Source organism: Cebidichthys violaceus, unplaced genomic scaffold (genome assembly GCF_023349555.1).
Source record: "Cebidichthys violaceus isolate CVI_PGR_0920_01 unplaced genomic scaffold, fCebVio1.0.p SCAF_23, whole genome shotgun sequence".
NCBI classification, from domain to species: Eukaryota; Metazoa; Chordata; class Actinopteri; order Perciformes; family Stichaeidae; genus Cebidichthys; species Cebidichthys violaceus.
The window spans coordinates 6669087-6689556 of record NW_027176406.1 but is presented as its reverse complement, the minus strand read 5'-3'; the positions used below and the strand labels follow the sequence as shown (position 1 = coordinate 6689556).

The window sequence follows — 20470 nt, the reverse complement described above, 5'->3', positions numbered from 1 at the left end:
GGAAAAGACAGGGAAAGTTGCATCGTTATATTTAAAAACCAAAGAAAGTAAGAATATTGTCATTTGAAAGTTCCATTATGCTACAAATGACTAACAGTCCCCATAAAATCGTAACCATCACGGCTCACCTTCCCATCTCGATGCCTCTTGCCGAGCTTGGTCTCTTCAGGGTGGTAGAACCACTTGACTTTGACCACCATACTGGAGGTCCAAGATTCCCAGAAGTTCTCAATTTGACCTACGTATGGGAGGTTAGGACGTCCAGCTGAAAGGAACACAGCACAATCTCCCACTTTCACTGTGTCTCTGCCTCGCACGATGGCCTTATAAAAAAGCTTCCTGGCCTTGCCTTTCAGACCTCGCCGCTGTGGAAAACCAAACACTTATCAATCTTGCTTGAAAATTATGATTATAATGATAATTAATACCTCTCTTGACCTCCAGCTTAGTATTCTAAGCTAACTGCACTGATATTATGAAAGAAAATGACAACTCTTTGCTACATTGATGCAGTAGAAACTAGTTTATTCTCACCTGTGTGGGGTTTCCTGACCACCTCCACATTTGTCGTCCTGCAATGAATGCAGACATCTTAGGCCTTGGAATAAATGAGGTGTCATCTGGGAGCATCCTAGGTTTCTTCACAAAGTCCTTCGATGATTTAGAGGTGGAGCTGGTGCATTCTTTCCTCTTCAGGGACTTGCTGTTCGAGATCTGGTCAGGGGAGTCTCCTTTGGCATTGGAAACAGCCACAGCTTTGGCCACAAAGGAGTGCTGGTGTGGCCTTGAAGACGTGGAAGGTTCAGAAGGTTGCAGGAGACCCCGGTGGGAAGACATACAACTCTGAAGCATCAATGTAGAACTGTCTTCATCCTCTGAGCTGTAAGAGGAATCATTATCCGAGGAGCACAAGCTGGAACTGGAGATAGACCCTGAAGAGGAGGAGCTTGAAGAACCAGAAGACGATGAGGAGACTGAGAGACGAGACAGGAATCGGCCAGCCGTCCCTAGTCCTCCTGAGGCTGCAGCCAGTGCAGCCGTCCTTCTCTCTTCTTCTTCATCATCCAGATCAGAGTAGGAGCTGTGACACTCTCTGTGGGCGCTGAAGCCCAAGTCGCCATATTCATCCAGACGCAGAGAATAGGAGGGCTTTCTTTGGGGTGTGGTTCCTTTCCGGAGAAGTTCTACCCTGGAGGCACCGCCCTTTTTGTTGTCTTTAACCAGCAGGACTGGGTGAGAGTAAGTCTCTGGCCTGGGCATGCCACTCACACTGGAAGAGCCACCTCGCAACAGCAGAGCCTTGCTGTTTTTTGTCTTGGGGGAGGTCACTCCTTCATGATCTAACTTGACTAAGAACTCTTGTCCAGACTTCCTGCTTCTTGGCACAACAAGTTCATCTTGTCTGCGCCTCTGGCCATATGGCACACTTCTGGGGACCAGAGATAAACCTTGATTTGGCCCTGTGGACTGAGTACAGAAGGAGGAGTAGCCATTTGCAATGCTGCTGAAGGAGTCCACCTCAAAGGAGCTGCTGCTGAAAAGGCCTTTTGCAGGGGTGGAGGCCAGTGGCTGTGTCCTAACCAAGGGGAAAAGGTCATCTTCCATCCCTCTTAAGGCCTTCCTGGGTGCTCCATTGAGCTCAAACAGGTTGTCGGACGACCTCTTCCTGGTGTTGCCCAACGAAGGCCAACCCAGAAAAGGTGAAGGATTTTTATTGGCATTCTCAGCCTGCTGTTGTTGCTGCTTTTGTTTTTTCCCAGAGCCCTTTGGTCTCCCTAGAATGAACAAAATATGTCATGTTATTTTAGCAATACAATGTAAATTATGAAACATGTCTCATTTGCACATACTGTGCACTGACCATTTTTATTCGATACAACTGTAAGTCCTGTTGTTGTAAAAGTTAATGTTGACATTGTGTCAAAGATGTGTTGATTCATTTGTGTGATGATTTTTTTTTTCTCCCCAACCCCCCATTTATATGCATGGTGTAGACGCAATATTAGAAATATCTCTCAATATAATGCTTATGTCCAAAACAACACCATCAATAACTAAATATAGTTATGTTGAAATAAACATCTGAGTTTGAACAAAAACTTATTATAAACTTAACATAATATTATAATATATGCACGGCTATTGTACTAGGCAGTGTACAAACCCACCTACAAAGCCCATTTTCTATTCTAGCCAAGAAGCCAGGGTTTTCAAAGATGGCTAAAATGTCAGGTTAAATCCAAATCTTTTTTTTAATAAAATGACTGGAATATTTCCATTTGATGTAATGGTGCAGCAATACAAACATTTTTGTTTCAATACTTTGCTGAAGGTAAGCGGTAGTTTTAAGGATTTGTTGTGTGTGATACTGTTACACTTGAAACAAATCTAAACTTTACAGCTTCTAGGTAATTTAGAGATGAAATTAAGTTTCAGTGGTTAATTGTTACCTGGTCTTCTTTTGTGAACAGGTGGAGTTTGGCAGTGGGTTAAAGTATTGATAATGTTGTATCTGTCAGAAGGCCTGTCACTGAGAGGGGCCTGCTCCAGACTAGAACTTCTCTTAACCGTGGCCTCGCTGGGTATCAGCAGGGCAGGAGATGACTCACCTAAGGACAAGGGACAGATGATTATTAGCATTAAATTACAGGTAGACAAAACTGTGCAACATGAAAGGGAAAATTCCCAGTTACAAAGAGGAGACACCCACAGTGAATCTGGTATCCTGGAGGCAGTAGGCGGATGTTTGGTAGAGAAATCTTCCCCCTGTCTCCATCATCAAACTCTATCATCACTCCTCCTTGCTTCCCTTCATCAGATGAACCACCTCCAAGAGAGAAAAATGCAATTATTTAGGTGAGCAGGAATATTAGCAAATACAAAAAAATGATAGTACGTAGATATGACTAAATATGTAGATGAACATACAGAGGGTAAAACAGGAAAAAGCTGCTGTCTCACCTCTGCGAACGTAGCCTGGGTATAAGCAGCGTGAGCGTTCGCTCCAGTAAGCGCACACCCTGGTTCCTTCACTAAGCATAGTCTCTGACTCTGGCCGTACATCCAGGACCTGAAGGCCAGACCAAAATATAATTAAGATTCATTACAGACTACACACACACACACACACACACACACACACACACACACACACACACACACACACACACATAAAAACAGTGTGATAGCCATAGAGCATTGTGCATGGGCAGTCACTGTGCCACATTTCCAAGCGGCACTTATCTCATGCCAATGTGCCAGTCAGGGCTGAAAAGAACGGAAGCCATGATGCAGTAAATCCTGACTTGCTGAGTAATACTAAAGAGGGCCTGAATAGAGGGCTTGTGATTGCAGGTTGCCAGATCCTCCCTCCAACAATGCAGGCAGCCCCAGCATCCGCCACTCACTGGGGGCTCTTTCAGGTTGCTTTCATTTACTGTTGCCATGGCGAGGGACCCTTTGACTGATGAGGTGTGGATGGATGTGTGTGTGTGTGTGCGCATGGGGGTGGGAGTAGGAGCACGGTGAAAATCTGGGCGTTGGTGTCAAAGTCAAATAAATGACTTTGGGACTAATTTAAAGACAAGATAGTGGAAGTATGGCATAATTAGGACCAGCTGCTATCTGATCAGTGTTTAAATAAGACCAAAGTTGCCAGAAGGGCTTTGTGTAGCACTGACGGGAGAAGGAGTGAGCTTATATGGATGAGAGGAGGAGATGAAGTGATCCCGATAGTAAATGGACGAATATATGTGATGTTCCACTGCAGAACAACAGGCACTTGATGAACACTGATCTTGTGGACAGTTCAATGCTACAGTAACACTTGGCCAATAGAAAGATATAAACAATAATTGAAGTGCTCTTAGACAAACAAAAACCTTATACTGCACAAAAACACTACTACAAAGTTTAATTGAATCCTATGCACCTGTGTTGTATAAATCTCAGTTAACTTTAAACACGTTTCCTGTGAGGTGAAAAAAGGCAGGGTTTTAAACTTCCTCAAAATATTTACTTAACATGTTATCCTGCTTTAATTGAAAACATAAAGGTTGTGGCTAGTAACTTTAAGTAGAAATGTATGCCAATTAAATTTCATACGTGCTGCACTTCAGCATAACTAAAAGGAAATTTCATAGCATGCAGTATATAAATTGTGTAGAGTTGTGATCATTTCCATTTCAAAATAATCACGACTTTATCACTAATAACTTTAGATCACAAAACATTCAAAATGATGTCCAAGTTATCATGTCCTTTTGGCAACTTCTCCTTTCCCCTATTAGAATGATGTAAATCCATTAATCCAAGGCACAATTGTGGCAGTTAAACTCTGCTCTACTCCTCCAGGGTCATCGTCTCTGGACAATTGAGAGCAAACACAACATACTGCGCCCTGTTTGGCAATAGTGAAGACTTATATCCACAGTTGGAGAAGATGTGGGTATGATGGCTTTGCTTTAGGTGAGCCAGTTGTTGTTAGTGCTGTTATATCCTCCTCTCAGTAAAAAACAAAAAACGGGATAAAGGTCACCTGCTGCAGTAAACACTAAAACTCCATTCTGGATGCAAAGCACACCAGGAAGCACATATTACCTAAATGCAAATGAACACCAGCCAAGAATGTGCTGCGGTTTCTACAATGTATAATTATGTCTCATTACATGGATGACTTACATACACTGTAATTGTATCTTAACATATGAGTGAGAATTACAAATCCAAACAATCTTGTGGTTTGGGTAAAAGAAGAATTTTAACAACCCCAGGTGCGACTGAAAAACTAAAGGGGCTAACAATTTGATTATGGAATATGGATGCACATCTTATAATGTGGACACTTTTGAATCATTCCAGGTCATCATTGACTCTTATTGATCTGAGCCTTTAAACAACTGTTACGAGGGGATATAAAGTTCACGTCAACTTCCATTTAAACTCCAAAACGTGAATGGATCCAGGTGTTAGAGGGATTATCCCACCCACACACAGAGCTGGGTTTAACGGATATCCACAGATACTCACATACACAAACCCAAAGACCCTGCCTCCCATATGTTCATATGCATTTAAGAGGTTTAAATGGCCTCAATGACCCTGAGAGACAGTCAAGGGATGTTTGAAGAGAAAAAAGGAAGGGACTGGCAGAGCTACAGAGAGGCTGGAAGGCTATGGAGAATTGCAGAGGGTGAGAAGGATGTTTAAGAGAAATAGAAGTGTTGAGTGACCCAGAAGACCAAACAACTGATGGGTTTTCCTGTAACACAGAGTGTTTTAGTGCAGTGAGGTGAACTTACAGCTTCCTGTAGCAGCTGCTCCAATGAATAGATTCTTGGGCGGTTTCCTCTTTCACCGTAGATAACAATGCTAAAGCTGGAGAAAAAAAAAGCACAGCAGAGAGAGAAAAATATATTTTCAGATGCTTGTATTATCCTTGCCTGGCTCCCATGTCATGTGTTACTCCCACTCTGCTGTTGTTAAAGCATATTTTTGCTGCCTGAGCTGGAGGTGCCGTATTGATACTCAGAGCCTAGGAATGGGACGATGTAGGATTTGTGAAGGAAGGAAGTGCTAACGTCCTCTTTTTTGTGATCCAAAAGATGCCTACCCCAAAACACCATGTATGCATGATTTCTTTTATCGTGTGTTGATGTCTGGAAGGATGTGCTAGCCTCAAGGGTAATTCATCAATTTGATTTCCCACCACCTCTAGCCATGTCTCAGATTTTACATAGAAATGCCACTTTGTTCAGAATGAACACTGACAAAAAGGTGTAAATATGTCCCTGTAATTTGAAAGACTGAAGTGATCTAAGAGCCCTTTCACATCTACGTTGTTTGGTTCGATCCAAATGTGAAAAGGCCTTATATCTGTTAATTGTATCATCCTCAGTTTGATTTCAACCTTAATAACCTTAATAAACAAAAGACTCTGATGAAGGTATTTAAATAAATGACATATGTGTATTAAACAGATCATTTGAACCACTGCATGTGTGCTTACATGTCCGGTAGTTCCAGTGTGTGGACTTTGGCAGCGTATAGAAGCTCATCATCCTTGGAGATCAGCACCTTAAGTCCATCGGTTAAGAGTTCTTTGGTCAGGACACAGTTAGGAACTGCATAAGGAAAAAGCAAACATCACATTTTATATTTTTCAACATCACTGAAACTATCTGCTGCTTGAAACACTGTTACAAGATATCCAGTGTTATCTCTGACCTTCAGGGCTTTTGTTGCTGTATGAGCAGCTGTTGTCCTCCTCTTCTTCCGAGAAGCTGCTGCCATCCATCTGAAAGCCCTCATCCGCCGCAAAGCTCTCCAGCAGCCGACTCACTGCTCGTCCCTTTGGCTGTAAAACATAACAGAAGGAACGCACAGAAGAATAAATGAATGCAGGAATGGATAAGAAAATAAACGTGGAGATGAAACGTGTGATAGAAGAAAGAAGAAATTGTTTAGCATGCTACTCAAAGTAGCAATTAACCACAGGGGACTTCACAGTGCATGTTCTATCTCCTATCAGTAGCCATTTTTTCACTCCGTCACAGCAGAAGGTGTGAGCCACCCCCTTCCCACATCTTCTCTCCCATCCTCTCCTCCCCTAAGATTACTCAGCAGGAGGTTGAGCTATGTGCGATGTGCTAAGTACTTTTAATAGTTCTACAGTAACAGTCCTCAGGGTGAGAAATCTAGGACAGTAAGACATTAACAGAATTCTTAATAGAATATATGAAGACATTTTTTGGCGGTTTCCTGAGTGAGGATTGAGTGCTTTTTTAATTCACTGTGTTCTCTAGTACCTGCTGGTCCTTGTTCCTTCGTCCCCTGCTGCCCTCCTCACTCTGTGAAGATGGGCCCCCAACTGACCAGCAACTTCTCCTCTGTTGAAGACGACATGCGGATGTAAAAGATGAGCGGTGAGAGCGTGACAAAGCTTCACAGGCACTCTGGTTATGGTCCATTTGTGCACAAACATGATCAAAAAAGAATATATGTGCAGAATAGTTTGCACAATTGAAGTCCTTTGAAGGTATGACTTATTAGTTTGAGGGAACGTGTTAATTATATAAATTATTTATATATAAAAATAATTTCTGCTAACCTTATTGATTGCTCCTCTCAACATGGTGCTCTTGCGGGTCGCCCTCTTTAGCCTTTCACTGGTGGTCGGGAAGGTGGCCAGTCCCATGCTCCTCCGGTAGCGGTTGCCTCTGGTCCCAAGACTGCCCCACCGAGGCTCCTTAGACCTGGGTCCACATGGCCTTCTAACCACTTCGGACCGGTGATCATCACGGTGGTTTTTGACTGCAGTGGCCAGGCCCAGCCTGCAGGGGGGCTTCTTCCTTACTTTGACCTCCCCTTCGGCTCCAGACAGACTCTGGGAGCCTGTGCAGTTCAATTCAAAAAACAGATTTAGACCAAGCTAACAAGCCAGAAGGAGAAACACAAAACAGATGCTTCCCATGAAGATGTGGGGCAGCTTTGTTGACTTATAAAGCAGTTTCAAAGGACGGTCTTACCATAAAGCTCCTGTCTCTGTTTTTTGTTCCTGGCTTTCTGGTTGGCCTCCAGTTTTACAACAGATGAGGGACTCGGACCTGTCACGGAGGAGCTAGAAGTGACTTCTCTGGGGAGTTGTGCTCGGTAGTCTTGACCTTCATCAGTATCATAACTGCCTTCTTCTTCTTCCTCTTCTAATAGAAAAAGCAAATAAGTCATTACCAGCCAGTGAAGTTATTTAACGTACTACTTACCCTCAATCATTTCACAGGCACGTCATTAGCATTTAAGTAAATTGTTTAACTTTTCATAGAAATGATGTATGAAGTGCTTTGCCTCGGTGGTATTTCCTGGTGTGAACCCACATGCTACGGAGCTAATGTGCAAGTGAGTGTAGGAGTGAGTTTGTGTTTGTCACTGCACTTTCTCAAGCAGCTCTTTGACCCAGTCTGCTAGTCTCCCTGGCTGTCAAACCCTCTCACGGGAAAGTGTCCACAGCTGTGGCTGCACATCTAGCCCAGACTAGCCAACAAGGCCGATCACTGAGGTGTCGACTGTCCATGCACACCCGTTTGTTACAAGACATCCTTCAACACCTATTTACTCTGGTTGGACTGTCTTTAAATAACACATTAACAAGAAGGTACACTGGACTTAAGAGGGTACTAGATTCAACGTGTTATTGGTATTAATAGAAAGTCAAGGGTTGTTTCTTCATTTTTAACTTAAAACAGGTCAAATGTGCTTGATGCACTGCAGCCCTTACTCATTTGTTTTCTGTAGCATTTTATGTCTATTTAGGGTCAATCACACCACGGTCTTTCTTACAGTTAGAGGACACTGTTGATTACTACTGAGCCATATTGGGTTGCTGTGGCCAGTTTCATTACCCATCACGATGCAAGTCTCATAGCCAGCTCTCTGAAGTCACTGACTCACCTTGATCAGAGGAGCCGCTCTCTACGGGGGAGCTCTCTCCCTCCTCCATTGCGTCATGTCTCTGGCCACAGTGATCTCTCGCTCTGGGCTGGCTCAGACGGGACGAGCCCTGTGTCGGGGTAGAGGATCCCTTTTTACGTCCACGGCGCACAAGTCCAGTCCAGCTCTCTTGGGGGCCACTGTCCACACTGGCTGCTGAGAAAGTTTGCAAAACCGATCACAAATCTAGGTTAAGAATAGTATTTTAGGGATTGAACAGTGTGAAAGTGAAAACTAGGGATGCACCGGTACCAATACTGATATCAGATATCAGGCCAATACAAACTAAAATAGCTGGATCGGGTATTGGTGACAAAGTTAAGAAAGCAATGTTTAAGTTAAGCCTGATGTTGCCTCACACATAAAAGAATGATCTCAGTCACTTCCACACAGTGAGGCATACAGCTTATTGATTAAACACTGGTATCGGATTCAGTACTTGGTATCGCCCGATACCTAAGTCCAGGTATCGCTATCGGGGCTGAAAAGGTTGGATCGTTGCACCCCTCGTGAAAAAACAGCACATTGTGCTAAATAAAACAAAACAACACAAGGCGCAATCAATGTTGTGATTGCCAGTCTCTACCTGTGTCACTTTGTCCCCCAGACTCTCGCCTGGACTCAGCTTTGCTTGTGCCCTGGCTTCTGTATCCATGCTTGGGGTTGGAGTTGCAGGGCGAAACCTCCTTGTCCCTGGAGCCTGTCCCTGAGAGAATCTTTTTACACTGGGCTTTTTGTTTGAGCTGAGTCACATCACCGGCCAGCTTGGAGCTGAGCATGCTGTGAAGACTGCTTTTTCTGCAGCCCTGTGCTTTTATCTGCTGCAACAGAGAGAGATGAGAGAGAGCCAGTTACACTCTCGGTCACAGCAGCCGCAAAAGCATCAGAACGTCAGAGGGAGAGGGCTCTCGTTTGCTCACACACAGAGAAGAAAAAGGAACAGTAGAAGCCCCAATGAAAAAGATATTAATATGGAGAGCAGCGGATTTGACTCCTGAGGGTAGCACCTAATTAGAAATAGTGTGCAACAAAGGAATATATCAAACGCAAAGAAACAAAGAGTGGCCTCTTTCATTTCTAGATGCATAGAGGACAAAAGGGAGGAGGACAAGGGGACCCTGACCTGTGTGCTGCTGAGCCGCTCAAAGCCTCGACTGGACAGCCTCTTCTTCCTTCTCTGGCTGTCACCGCCCCCTCCTAGGTCCTCAGGCGACAGTGCAAGACCCGCCCCCATCGACCTGCCAGTCAAAACAAGGGAGAGGCATTCATTAGAGAAGAATGGCGGTGGTTTGAAAGAAAAAAGGGGGGTAGGACATCACAGGGGAAAACAGAGTTGAGTCACCTCTCTGTGGGATCTAATAAGTCTCCTTTCTATGTCTGATGAACAAAATGATAAAAAAGGACACGAAGAGCCCAGTGTCTGAACCACACACTTGAAAAATTGGGATCTAACAAGAAACCTGGGATTGTTTGAGGGTAGTGTGGCATAAGAAGCCTTAACGCTTTATCTAGGGAGTGTCTGTGCAGCCTATGAAGCACTGCATAGCTTTGAAAGATACACTGAATGGTTGGAAGGCATTGCATTTGTATGCTGCTCTATTGTTCTCAGTGAATATCATAGCTCTCCAGTTGCATTTTCATATCACTGAGGCACACTCTTTCCCCTACACTGAGCAGCATCACAGGCCAACCACTCCAAATGCCCTTGAATTTCCCTCTGGAAGTCTGCCCATAGACCACACCGATGTGAGCCAGGCCGTGCTCAAACAAAAGATTAACTTCCCCGCTCCTAGTGTGCGTGCAGCCGAGGAAATCAGTCACATTTACAGAGTAAGCGTGGTATAAATGTGAAGTAGATAAATAAGGCACATTCAGAGTGTCATGTTAGTTCTTTGTTGGCATATTCTACCACATGCAACTCTGTAACTACACATTGTTTGCGATCAAATGTGTGTGCTTCTTTTTTTTGTTTGCATGTAGGCCTCGATTGTGTGTAAATCTCGTGCATTTGTAACAGAATGAAGGCGGTTGTCGGGCAGTGGGACTGTCTGCCCACTGACTGACAGGAGAGTGACAGAGGTGGCAGTGAAGTGTGAGTTGTCCCTCTGAGGCAGATCTCGCCACGGCTTGCCTTCCGCTGCTGACAAACACAATATGACAGAGTCCCTCCCCTTGTTGGGGGGCTGGTGGGGCTGAGCGTACAGTGACTAATTAAACAGAATTGATTATCAGGGTTTTCTGGCTAGCAGCAACTCTCTCCAGCCTTCCCCCCCAATCAAAGCAACACCACAAAGGACCCCAGCGCTTTACCCACAGGAATAACAGGCACAGGCAAAGACAAACAATGCCTGCATAAATGCTCACAAGCACAGCTGCATCCATACCTAATTGCTCAGATGCATAGAATGCGCAGGCAGGGAGGCTCGGATTTATCGCCCACTAAAACACTACCACACACACTCCCTGTGGTTCAAGCGAAATAAGGAAAGGAAGGAGATACTAAAAGGCTGGGCTGTTACCCACTGACCCACTGCCCTCCATCATAGCACCCTAGCGTCTGCATCTTGTAGTGGCATGAGTGGCAGGTGCAGTACATGCTTTTACATAACCCTGTCATGTAACGCAACATGGGGCTAATCAGTCCCCAGTCTGCCCGTTCCTTGTTCAGATGTGTCATGTCATTCTCTGCTGTATTGTACAACACACACACACATCCGCAGAAACAAAAGGGTGTACACCTGGCTGCCTTGAGGAAAAGTACTTGAGCTGTGGCTCAAATTTGAACAGAATAGAGCTGTGGTTGCCAAACATTTTCTGCAGGTCCCCTCTTTGGTCCCTGCTGAACCATGCATCCTATATTATGTCACATTGCGCCACCCCTTTTAGAACTCCGCCCCCCAGTTTCGGAACCACTGGAAAAGAGAGACAGACTGCGGTTTACTGTACCGTAGCCTGCAGAAGGCCCCACAACCCCCAATGTCGGCCCCCACCCTCCCTCACTCCAGTGCACTTCGCTGCAGGGCCCCGGCCCGTTACCCTTTCATTTGGGTGTCATTGTCACCCAGCATCAGCGTCCCCACTCTGATCAGTGCTGGCCTGGCGAGGGGGCAGGGGCACATGGGTGGAAGGAGAGTAGAGGTGACACCGCAGAGGGGCAGCTGGGAACACGGTGGACTGTTGCCCAGAAACCATAGTGAGAAAAGGAGGGAGAAGAGAAGACGGAGCGAGAGGGAATGCTGCGAGGTGACATTTAGTGCTCTAAGCCCTTCCAAACCCTGATGACAAGGCTAATTGAAGCCTGACAGGAAACCTTTATCCCTTAGACCCTCATGGTTTATCAGTTCCCCCACCTCCACCAAACTGCCCAGGCACCCTTGTTTTGACAAAAGCTGACGCTTGCACTTTTTACAATGTCATCAACACATTTGGAGATAAAGTAGGGTCCTTGTTTCTTGAATAACCTCCAATCTGTATCCTCGATTATCTGTCTCCCTCTCTATTTTCATTCCCTGAGTGCCTGGACTGTCTGACCATCATGTTATCCTTTGGACCCCCGGTGACCCCCGTGGGGCTGTAATGGCAGTGGTGTGTCACATCCCTCCTGCTGGGACAGATTACAGGAGAATTCACAGTACTCTAATTACATCCTCTGCCTGTCATCCCCCCCACCCCCGACCCGCAGCCAGCTCCCCCCGAACCCAGCATAGCTAAGCTCAACATGCACTACAGTAATGCCACTGAGGTTTAAGATTAGCGGTGTTGAAGCCTAATAACACCTGTGAGCAGTTTTTTAAGTATGTATAGTCCATATATCAAAAACACATAAATATTCTGTACAAGCAGACCTTCACACAACTGACACTTATTATGCGTTATACAATTAATGCCAGTGTTGATTCGATTTGAAAGGGTTCAAGTAGACTTCCTTGAATGGTTTAGCTGTGTGTTCTCCCATTTCCTTTTCATGCCAATGAGAGGACGTCCCTGTATGTCAGTGATACAAAGGGGCTTATCAGGCAAGACTGGACTATAGCCAGCCAGCGTAGATGGGCTGAGTGATACTCACTTGACTTTTCTTTGGCCCTCAGATGAGGACACTGGACCTGTGGTAAGGGTGGGTTTCCGCTTCCTTGGCCGCCCCGGTCCTCGTCGAGCTGGGCTGCGAGGTGTTTCCTCCTTCCTGCTCGCACACGTAGATGTAAACAGACAAAAAGAGAGAGGGGAAGTCTGAGATTCTGCACATATCTGAACTCAAAAGGTTGTAACAGCAAAGAATACAGGAAAACTAGAAGCAATTGTGTTTAAATGTATATTACTTGACATCTCTGAATGCAAAAAAGTGGATATGAGCTTAAGGGAAAGGAGGCTAAAGTCACACTCACTGATGATCGTGCTTCCTCTGAAGTTTGGCCAGCTCCTTTTGCTTCTCTTTGTAGCGACGCTGTAGCTCAGCCAACTTCACACGCATTGCAAGCTCGGGACCGTCCATTGTCTCCATGCTACCTTTGGCCGGGCACACCTGAGGTATCATTGGTGGTTATTTGATAATTATTGTTAACGTCCTCAAAAAAAGCAAGAAAAACACATTCTTCAGGAAATTATCTATTCATTTATTTAAATTCAAAAAAGATTAAAACGCTATATGAACTTTGTGTTTTGAGGCAATAACACTGCAGTCTTACTGGTTCATTGCGAGGTGTCCAACTGCATTTCCTACGTAAATTGAGGATCCTGCGAGCTGGGAAGTGTCGCCCTGAACCCGTACTGCTGCCCTCCTGGGAGCCCATCTCCAGAGCACGGGCTGTGGCCAGGGTAGCAAGGCTCTGGAGGTCAAACATCAGCAACTCCTCTTCTGTTAAGGGAACAGAAGAATTGTTTGGTTCATGTTGGGTCCATCCATGCTTGATTTAAAAGACACTAAAATTGAACTAGACTTGTGTCCTTAAAAGTTGTCAATAGAAACTCATGCCAAAGTAAACAACAACAATATTGTGCATGTGAGCTTATTATTAAACTTGCATGTGTGGCTTATTATTTCAGCAGCATCTTGTGAAATTTAAGAAATTGGGCACATTAAACCAGTATGAGGATGCAGCAGCATATCGTTTCAGAGGTCATATCAATGTGGACTCACCAGATGCTGCTACATCAGTGGCCATCTGGGCCAAACTCTTCATATATAGCCCTACCTGCCTGTGGCACTGAACGGACTCTCTGCCCTTTGAGCTAAAGGCTGAATATCAGGGGTTGCAGTTTAGTCACGGAGAAAAAAAAACATGCAATTTTGTTTACAAACCAACACTTTCTTACGTCTTTACATATATAAATAAAAAAAATACAGATTCTTCTCACTTGTTTTAGTACTTGTTTTGGTGAAGACTATTGTTGTGACTCGACATGTGCCACTTCCTTGTGCTGTCAACAATATCGCATCACAAAGACAACATCACTGCCTCTAGAATCAGTTGATGATACCCTTTTTATAGAACCCTCTTTTGGGAGCAGTTAAATGCATTAGGATGCTGTGGTAAACACAAAACATCCTTTTGCATGAATACAAATAAATAAATAAATAAAACACGTGGCGCTTTGAAAAACAAGGAAGCTTTTAAAGGCACTTTAAAACAATGGGGTCTAATTAGCCAGGCAATGCTCCAGGGTGCTGAAAACATTGACTGCTTTTGTGATTACACACTAACTTTCAGTAGCGTGTGTGGGAGAGAGAGGAAAGCCAATTGGTATGTCTCTTTTTTCCCTTTTTCTTAAAATGTGTGTATTTGCAATTGCATGTGTGTTTTTATGTGTGTGCGCGCGTTTGTGCACACGTGTGGATCAAACGGCGGCGGGATGGAGAGACAGAGAGACAGCTCCCTAAGGAAAGCTGGAAGGGAAAGAGAAGGAGTGAGGAAGGGAGGGAGGTGTACACCCCTCACTAGTAGTTCAGCCCTGTCCTCCTGCTTCCTCTCCCTCTCTTGAGGCCTTTGCATCGTTAGAACAGCCTTTTAGAAAGTAAAAGTGCCTTTAACACACCAAAGAAGAGAAACGGCAAGCAGGCATGCAGACAGCCTCTCTGGGGACGTGTTAGAATCCACCAGAGGCTCTCGAGACCAGCAGGAAGAGAGGAGTATCTGGGAGGGAACGCAGAGTGACGGAGGCTAGGCCTGAGGAGGGAGTGGGAGTTTGTCTCAGTGGACAAAGACGAGAGAGAGAGGGTAAACTACGAGAGAGTTTATGAATGTGTTTCTGTGTGCATGTATGAGTATGGGAAGGCCCACTGTCCCTCACCCTGGCTTTTCCCACAGGTGTGCTTTTGCTGCTGCAGCTCCAGATCTGCCAGCTCACTCAGAAGCTCCATACCGTGATGGGGGTTGGGCTGTGACGGGGCAACTGATGGGGTGCCAAGAGGGAACAAGGGAAATGGAGGTACGTCTGTGCAGAAGGCAGCAGCAATCAGCAGCTCCAGACTCCAGTAGCAGGGCACGAGAGGTTTGTGGGGCACGGCAACAGTTGCCTGGTTCGGGCTAGGGGCAGAAGTTGAGGTGGGGGAAAGACACACAAAATCCACTGAGGCGTCATCAGGGTTCCTCTCATTGTTGTGCTGCTGCTCGCTGTCCTTTGCTTCCTCAAGGGACGGGGGCTGAGGCTCAGGAGCTTCAGGGGAAGCAGGGTCAAGCTCGATGATGGTGGGCAGCTCAGACTCCTGCTCTGCAGGCATGTTGACCTTTTGAGCAAGCTCCAACTGGCTATCAACTGCCTCATCATCCACTTCCTCCTCCAAGGTGATGACAGCTTCTGGCCTTTCAAGCTCCTCTGTTGAAAGGGGGACTGGACAGGAAGCAGCCTCGCACACCGGGCTCTTAGCAGGGGGGCAAACCATCACCTCTTCCTCAGCGGGCCCCTGCTCCTCTACCTCCCTCTCTCCAGGCACATAGTTGGCTGCTTTCACCGCTGCTGCCTCCACCTCTTCCCTTTGTTCCACCACTGTTTCCTCCTCTTCCTTCTCTACTTCTTCGGATGGGAGTGGCTCTGGGAGGGGCCTGACCACCACTTGGCAGTCTAGCTCCTCCCCCAGGCTGGAGAGAGACTGCGGAACATGCTCAGCAGGCTCCACTTGGACTGCTTCCAGGTCAGCTGGCTCACCCAGTCGAACATCCTGGGGGGAGGGCCCGCTCCTGTAGCCCATGGCAATAGCAGGGTAGGTGTATCCAGGAGGCAAGTCTATAGAGAGAAAGAAATATAAATAATAAAATCATCAATTGTCAATACTGAGTTAACAATTCGGATAAAACCCTTCCACAAAATTATCCCATAATGACATAATTTTGTCAGTAAAATTTTGGATCAAATACAACAGACAGCACAATTTTAAATCAGGCCTATTCTAAACGTAATTCCCTTGTTACCTTTGAGTTCACAAGTGATTAAAACCAGCAAAAGGAACTGCACTCTGCCTTGATCTTTCAGCAGTAGGAAGGATAAAGGACTGCATGCAAACTTGTGTGTGTATTATTTGAAATGGGCCAGGCTTTGGTTTATCAGAGCACCTGACACAATTCCTCTGGCGCGCGGCGGCCGTTAGCCAGACATTAATGATGATGAAGCGAGTGCGGGGCCTGTGGGGGTGGAGGAGAGGCGAGGGCTGCTATTGAGGTGTTTCTCAGTCATTACCAAAGTAACGGTAGTGGAAAGCCCCAGCTCAGCCGGCAGCCATTTTCTGCAGCCTTGAGCTGTTCAGTCAATCAGGGGCTTGCCAACAGAGCCACCCACACATATAAGCACAACACCAGCAGACAAAAAGGATCATTTACAACAGTGGCTATTCCAATTACCACCGGATATAATGTTCAAGGTGATACAAAAATTCACCGTCCCTTTTCTTTTGCTGTGTCAGAGATATTTGGCTTAACATCTGGAACTAGCAGCGTGTTAACAGGATTTCATTTGATGTTATCAATGTGGCTCATACTGAAGCCATTGCACACAATGCAACAAAGGCAGCTCTAAAACATTTTTCTCATGCTTACCAGGCTCCAGAGACTGTGGGTAATCCTGGAGGGGCTGTCCCTCTCCTCGCTTGTCTTGGGATTCAGCCCCCTTGAGCATCTGAGGTGGAGCAGGACTGATAGCAGGTGAGTGAGGGGCTGCTGCGGCAGGGCTGGGAGCAGGGCAGGGTGTAGAAGGAGTGCTCTTGGGATGTGGTCGTAGAGACGGGGACTGGCAACAAGGGGACAGGTGAGCGGCGCAGGCCCCAGGTGGAGAGGTGTTCCTCTGAGATGGGTTGTAAGAGTAGGGCTTGGCAGCTTTAGATGTTCTCGGTTCCGAAATGAGTTCCTCTAGTTCAACAGAGGGCTCATCCGGCCTCTTCTGCATCTGTGGTAATACAATTAAGTTATTTTCATTTCTACATTTACAGAAGGGCCAAAAAAATCCCAAGCATGTGATTTTCTACATTAGCAATGTAATGACCAATTACAAAAAAAGCTACTTGCTCCGCAGCCTATATTCAGTGATTTACTCCATCCCTGTGAGAACGTCAGCATATCCCAGAAAAATATTAGGGAGTTAAAAATAGTCATATGAGAAAAGCTGACTCAGTCCCTCTGCTTTTTCACTTTTGTATGTGTAGATAGCTAGCTACCCAGCTAGAGAGATGGGTGGATGGGTGGATGGGTGGATAGATGGATAGATGGATAGATCTAATTAAATCAAACTGTTCTCAAAATCTTAATGTTTCTTGCGTATTTTGAGTTGTATTCACCTGTGAATTGTGAGTGGCATGATGTTGCATGTCCATGCTATGCACAGCTCTGTGCTGCTGCTGCTGCTGGGTTTGAGACTGTGGTTGCTGCGACTGGTGGCTCTGGTGCTGATGTTGATGCTGATGCTGGAGCTGTTGGTGCTGCTGGAGAGCATACAGCTCCTGTTGCCGTAGAAACTGGGATCGGGAGTACACAGCAGGATGCTGCATGTGGGAGGGTGGGCCCCGGGCACCATACACAGGGGGCCACAGCCCTGGCTGCTCCATCACATCTAATGAGAAAAAGGAGGAGGAATGTGACGGAGGGGGCTACCTTAGAACAAAAATAAATGCATGCACATACACACTTAAGCAACCTTTTCCATCAACACTATGCGCAACACGCTAGAATACAACATTGTGTTATCCATATCCTCATGCAGTCATTATCTACATCCCACACGCCCATTTCAAAACAGAGAAACCATTATGGATCATTTAAATATCATTGTATTCGCATTTTATAGCAACGGTATAGGCAAATGTCTTTAGAAATACGATTTTTGACTTCACAGAACAACATCTCCCCAGGCAGCAGCAATCCCACACTCTCCCCTGAAACAGAAAGCTGTCTCTTAAGAATTGCCTTGAGAATTAGCTGGAATGTTGGGGGGCGGGGGAAAAGTCATGGCAATGATGAAATGCGAACAGATGATGATGGCTGCAGTTTGATTAGAGGTCAAAATACTGGGCTGGAAATACTGGCCCGTTTGTCTCACTGGAGCATTCAGAGTGAAATTTCCGCCAAAAAATCCCACCTGCCCAGTGAAATCGCAGAAAAGGGTCTGTGAAAGGGCCCAGCAGGAAGCTTAGTTCCCATATCCGTGGGTGGAAAACCTTTCTCAATATGTGGCTTTAAGGACCAGTACAACTTGGTGTGGGATATGTGCTATGACAGAGGTCCCACTTGGGAAGTAGTGGGCCCACACTGTAGAAACCTCAAAAATCTAATTTTTCTATTGTCTCGCCCTTTGCCATTGACTCGCCCCTCCTCCCCCTTTCTCCTAGACACACCAAAAATCCTTGTTCAGAGACATAAACTTGGATGTTTCCTGTGGGAAAGCTTTTGTGGATGCACTTCCCTTCTCGGCTGAAACTCCTGTGGAGCACAGAAGGAAACGTACCGTTGAAGATTGTGAGCTAATTAAATGTCACAGCCTGCTCACTGAAAATGCGTCTACAATGAGTTTTGAGGAGTGGTCTTTCCCTCACTTTCACACTTCCTCTTTTTCTTATGTGGTACTAGTGTGTGTGTGTGACGGGGGGTGCACACACAGTATAGCTTTGGATAAGTACCCTAACCCGTTGAGAGCCCTATTACGGCTGAGCCAAGCAGGTGGTGTGCAGGAAATGTTGGAATTGCGATGTGTCTGTAAATAAGCCCATTAAAAGGGAAATTCATCAGCAGTCTTCACAGGTAGTGATCCTGTAGACTGCAGATAAACTACCAACAGTTCTAATAATTGTTATGTAATAATGTCCATATATGAGAATGTACACATATACATTCAATGTACTTTAGAAATACACTTGGCTTTACAAAAGACAAGGAAAGGGTTTGGCATACCCAGGTGATGGGTCGCAGGATGGGCGGGAGGCTCAGTGGGCAGGACCACCAGCTGGGCAGAGGGGTCCTGAGGCAGAGGCAGGACTGGCTGCAGAGGGCCTTGCATGGCTGCCGAGAAACCTGGGGGCAGATTCTGATGCAGGGCTGTATGACCTATACCTGTTTTATAGAAAGGATGTCAGTTCAGATCTTTATAACCATCACATGCTATGTGAAACACTGCTGAAAATATACTACAACTACCAATCATATTCACCAAATTAGGAAATTGATTCTAAACCTGACTGTGAACCAATGAAAAGATGCTTAAGTTGAAATGATGTGTTCTGGATGCTGAATACTGCACACATTTGAGATGACACAGAGTTCTGTAGCTAAGTCAATGGCGCATAGAAACACCTTTGTTTTTTTCTATTCCATAAATGGGAAAAGCAGGATTTTACTGTCTTCGTTTCATGATCTGTAACACTGTAAAAAGTCACACAGTTGGAATGTATAAGTACAATCTTAATTACCAAAACAAGTTATATTTTCTTACCATACGAATGTCCTGTCATCCAAAGGGATGGGCTTCCAGTTCTTGGCATCCAATGATGGTGAGCAGAATGTGCAGCAGGATCTCCTAATTGGCCAGACTGGAGGGAAGTCCCGCCTGGGACCATGAGATGAGAGGTCAGGTCTCCGTGACAGCTGTTGGAGGGGTGGATTCTTGCAAACTCCACCCTTTCCTTATTATCCCTGACATCAGGATGAGAGGAAAATCAGGAAATGCAAATGAAGACCACTGAAGGTTTATAATAATAACATTTTAGAAATACATAATGAGCAGTGGCTTTACAGTTGCTTACCTGATATATGCATCTCTCTCTCTGTCCAAGCAAGTCAGACCTATCTGTTCCCCACTCATCCTCTTTCTCTCCTCTTCGGCAGTAGGATCTGAAGGATACATGGAGCGAGGCGGCCCTGCGAGACAAACATCTTAACTATTAGATCTCGCAAGGTGAGGACATGTTCACTAGTCTCTCACAATTTCTCAAAACCCTACTATGACTCACAAGAGCACAGACAATTATTTTGCCCCACTAACAAATTTTGGATCATACTTTTTAATGCCATTTCAACCACACTGAATTGCCTACCAAACAAGACTCTTAATGTTTTAATGCATTCTCATCACTGGAAACAATTTGTCAAGTTTTTCAGCTCTAGAATATATTTTTTTCAGTTTTCTTTTTTTGTTTTGTTTTCACTGCTAGGTCATCAACAGGTCACAGATAGGAAAAAAAGGTCTCTGTTCCCTGCACCCCTGTTTATGAGGCAGTGACCTATCTGCTTACCTTTCACTGAGGGATGTACCCTGCCTTGTCGGCTGTTTGGATGACTGTCTGCTGAGCGACAAGGTGGCTCCCTTTGTCTGGCCACAGCAACTGCAATTCCCACTGGCGGCTGCCGCACCTCACTTTCCCCATGACCTGCATCCCCCATTTCCCGGCCCCGCCCACTGTAATCAGGGCGCTCGGTGTCATTGGCTGGGCCCTTTCTGGAAGGTAGAGTCTGTTTGTTGCCCTGCAGGGCACAGCTCCCCCCAGCAGGACCTGATTTGAGGGTTCCCAGCCCTCCAA

General features: G+C 45.6%; 1 protein-coding gene across 6 annotated transcripts in view; it reads right to left on the bottom strand.

Moving 5' to 3' along the window:
- Positions 1-20470, bottom strand: part of LOC137878199 (BAH and coiled-coil domain-containing protein 1) — a 61471-nt gene that overhangs the window by 2160 nt on the left and 38841 nt on the right. For 3 of the 6 annotated variants that reach the window (XM_068718388.1, XM_068718389.1, XM_068718394.1), the window contains 24 exons: positions 20186-20470; positions 19697-19811; positions 19387-19586; positions 18849-19007; positions 17243-17514; positions 16509-16854; positions 14770-15702; positions 13167-13336; positions 12867-13003; positions 12551-12664; positions 9608-9722; positions 9071-9305; positions 8446-8640; positions 7527-7700; positions 7109-7392; positions 6807-6887; positions 6226-6355; positions 6008-6122; positions 5301-5376; positions 2962-3070; positions 2711-2827; positions 2451-2609; positions 535-1775; positions 129-365 (listed from right to left, as the gene is read on the bottom strand). The exon at positions 20186-20470 is cut by the window's right edge and continues 2181 nt beyond it. In XM_068718388.1, coding sequence (XP_068574489.1) covers positions 129-365; positions 535-1775; positions 2451-2609; positions 2711-2827; positions 2962-3070; positions 5301-5376; positions 6008-6122; positions 6226-6355; positions 6807-6887; positions 7109-7392; positions 7527-7700; positions 8446-8640; positions 9071-9305; positions 9608-9722; positions 12551-12664; positions 12867-13003; positions 13167-13336; positions 14770-15702; positions 16509-16854; positions 17243-17514; positions 18849-19007; positions 19387-19586; positions 19697-19811; positions 20186-20470 — 5999 coding nt within the window. The remainder of the gene's footprint in view (positions 1-128; positions 366-534; positions 1776-2450; positions 2610-2710; positions 2828-2961; positions 3071-5300; positions 5377-6007; positions 6123-6225; positions 6356-6806; positions 6888-7108; positions 7393-7526; positions 7701-8445; positions 8641-9070; positions 9306-9607; positions 9723-12550; positions 12665-12866; positions 13004-13166; positions 13337-14769; positions 15703-16508; positions 16855-17242; positions 17515-18848; positions 19008-19386; positions 19587-19696; positions 19812-20185) is intronic. The other 3 variants (XM_068718393.1, XM_068718392.1, XM_068718390.1) reach the window with 3 other exon arrangements.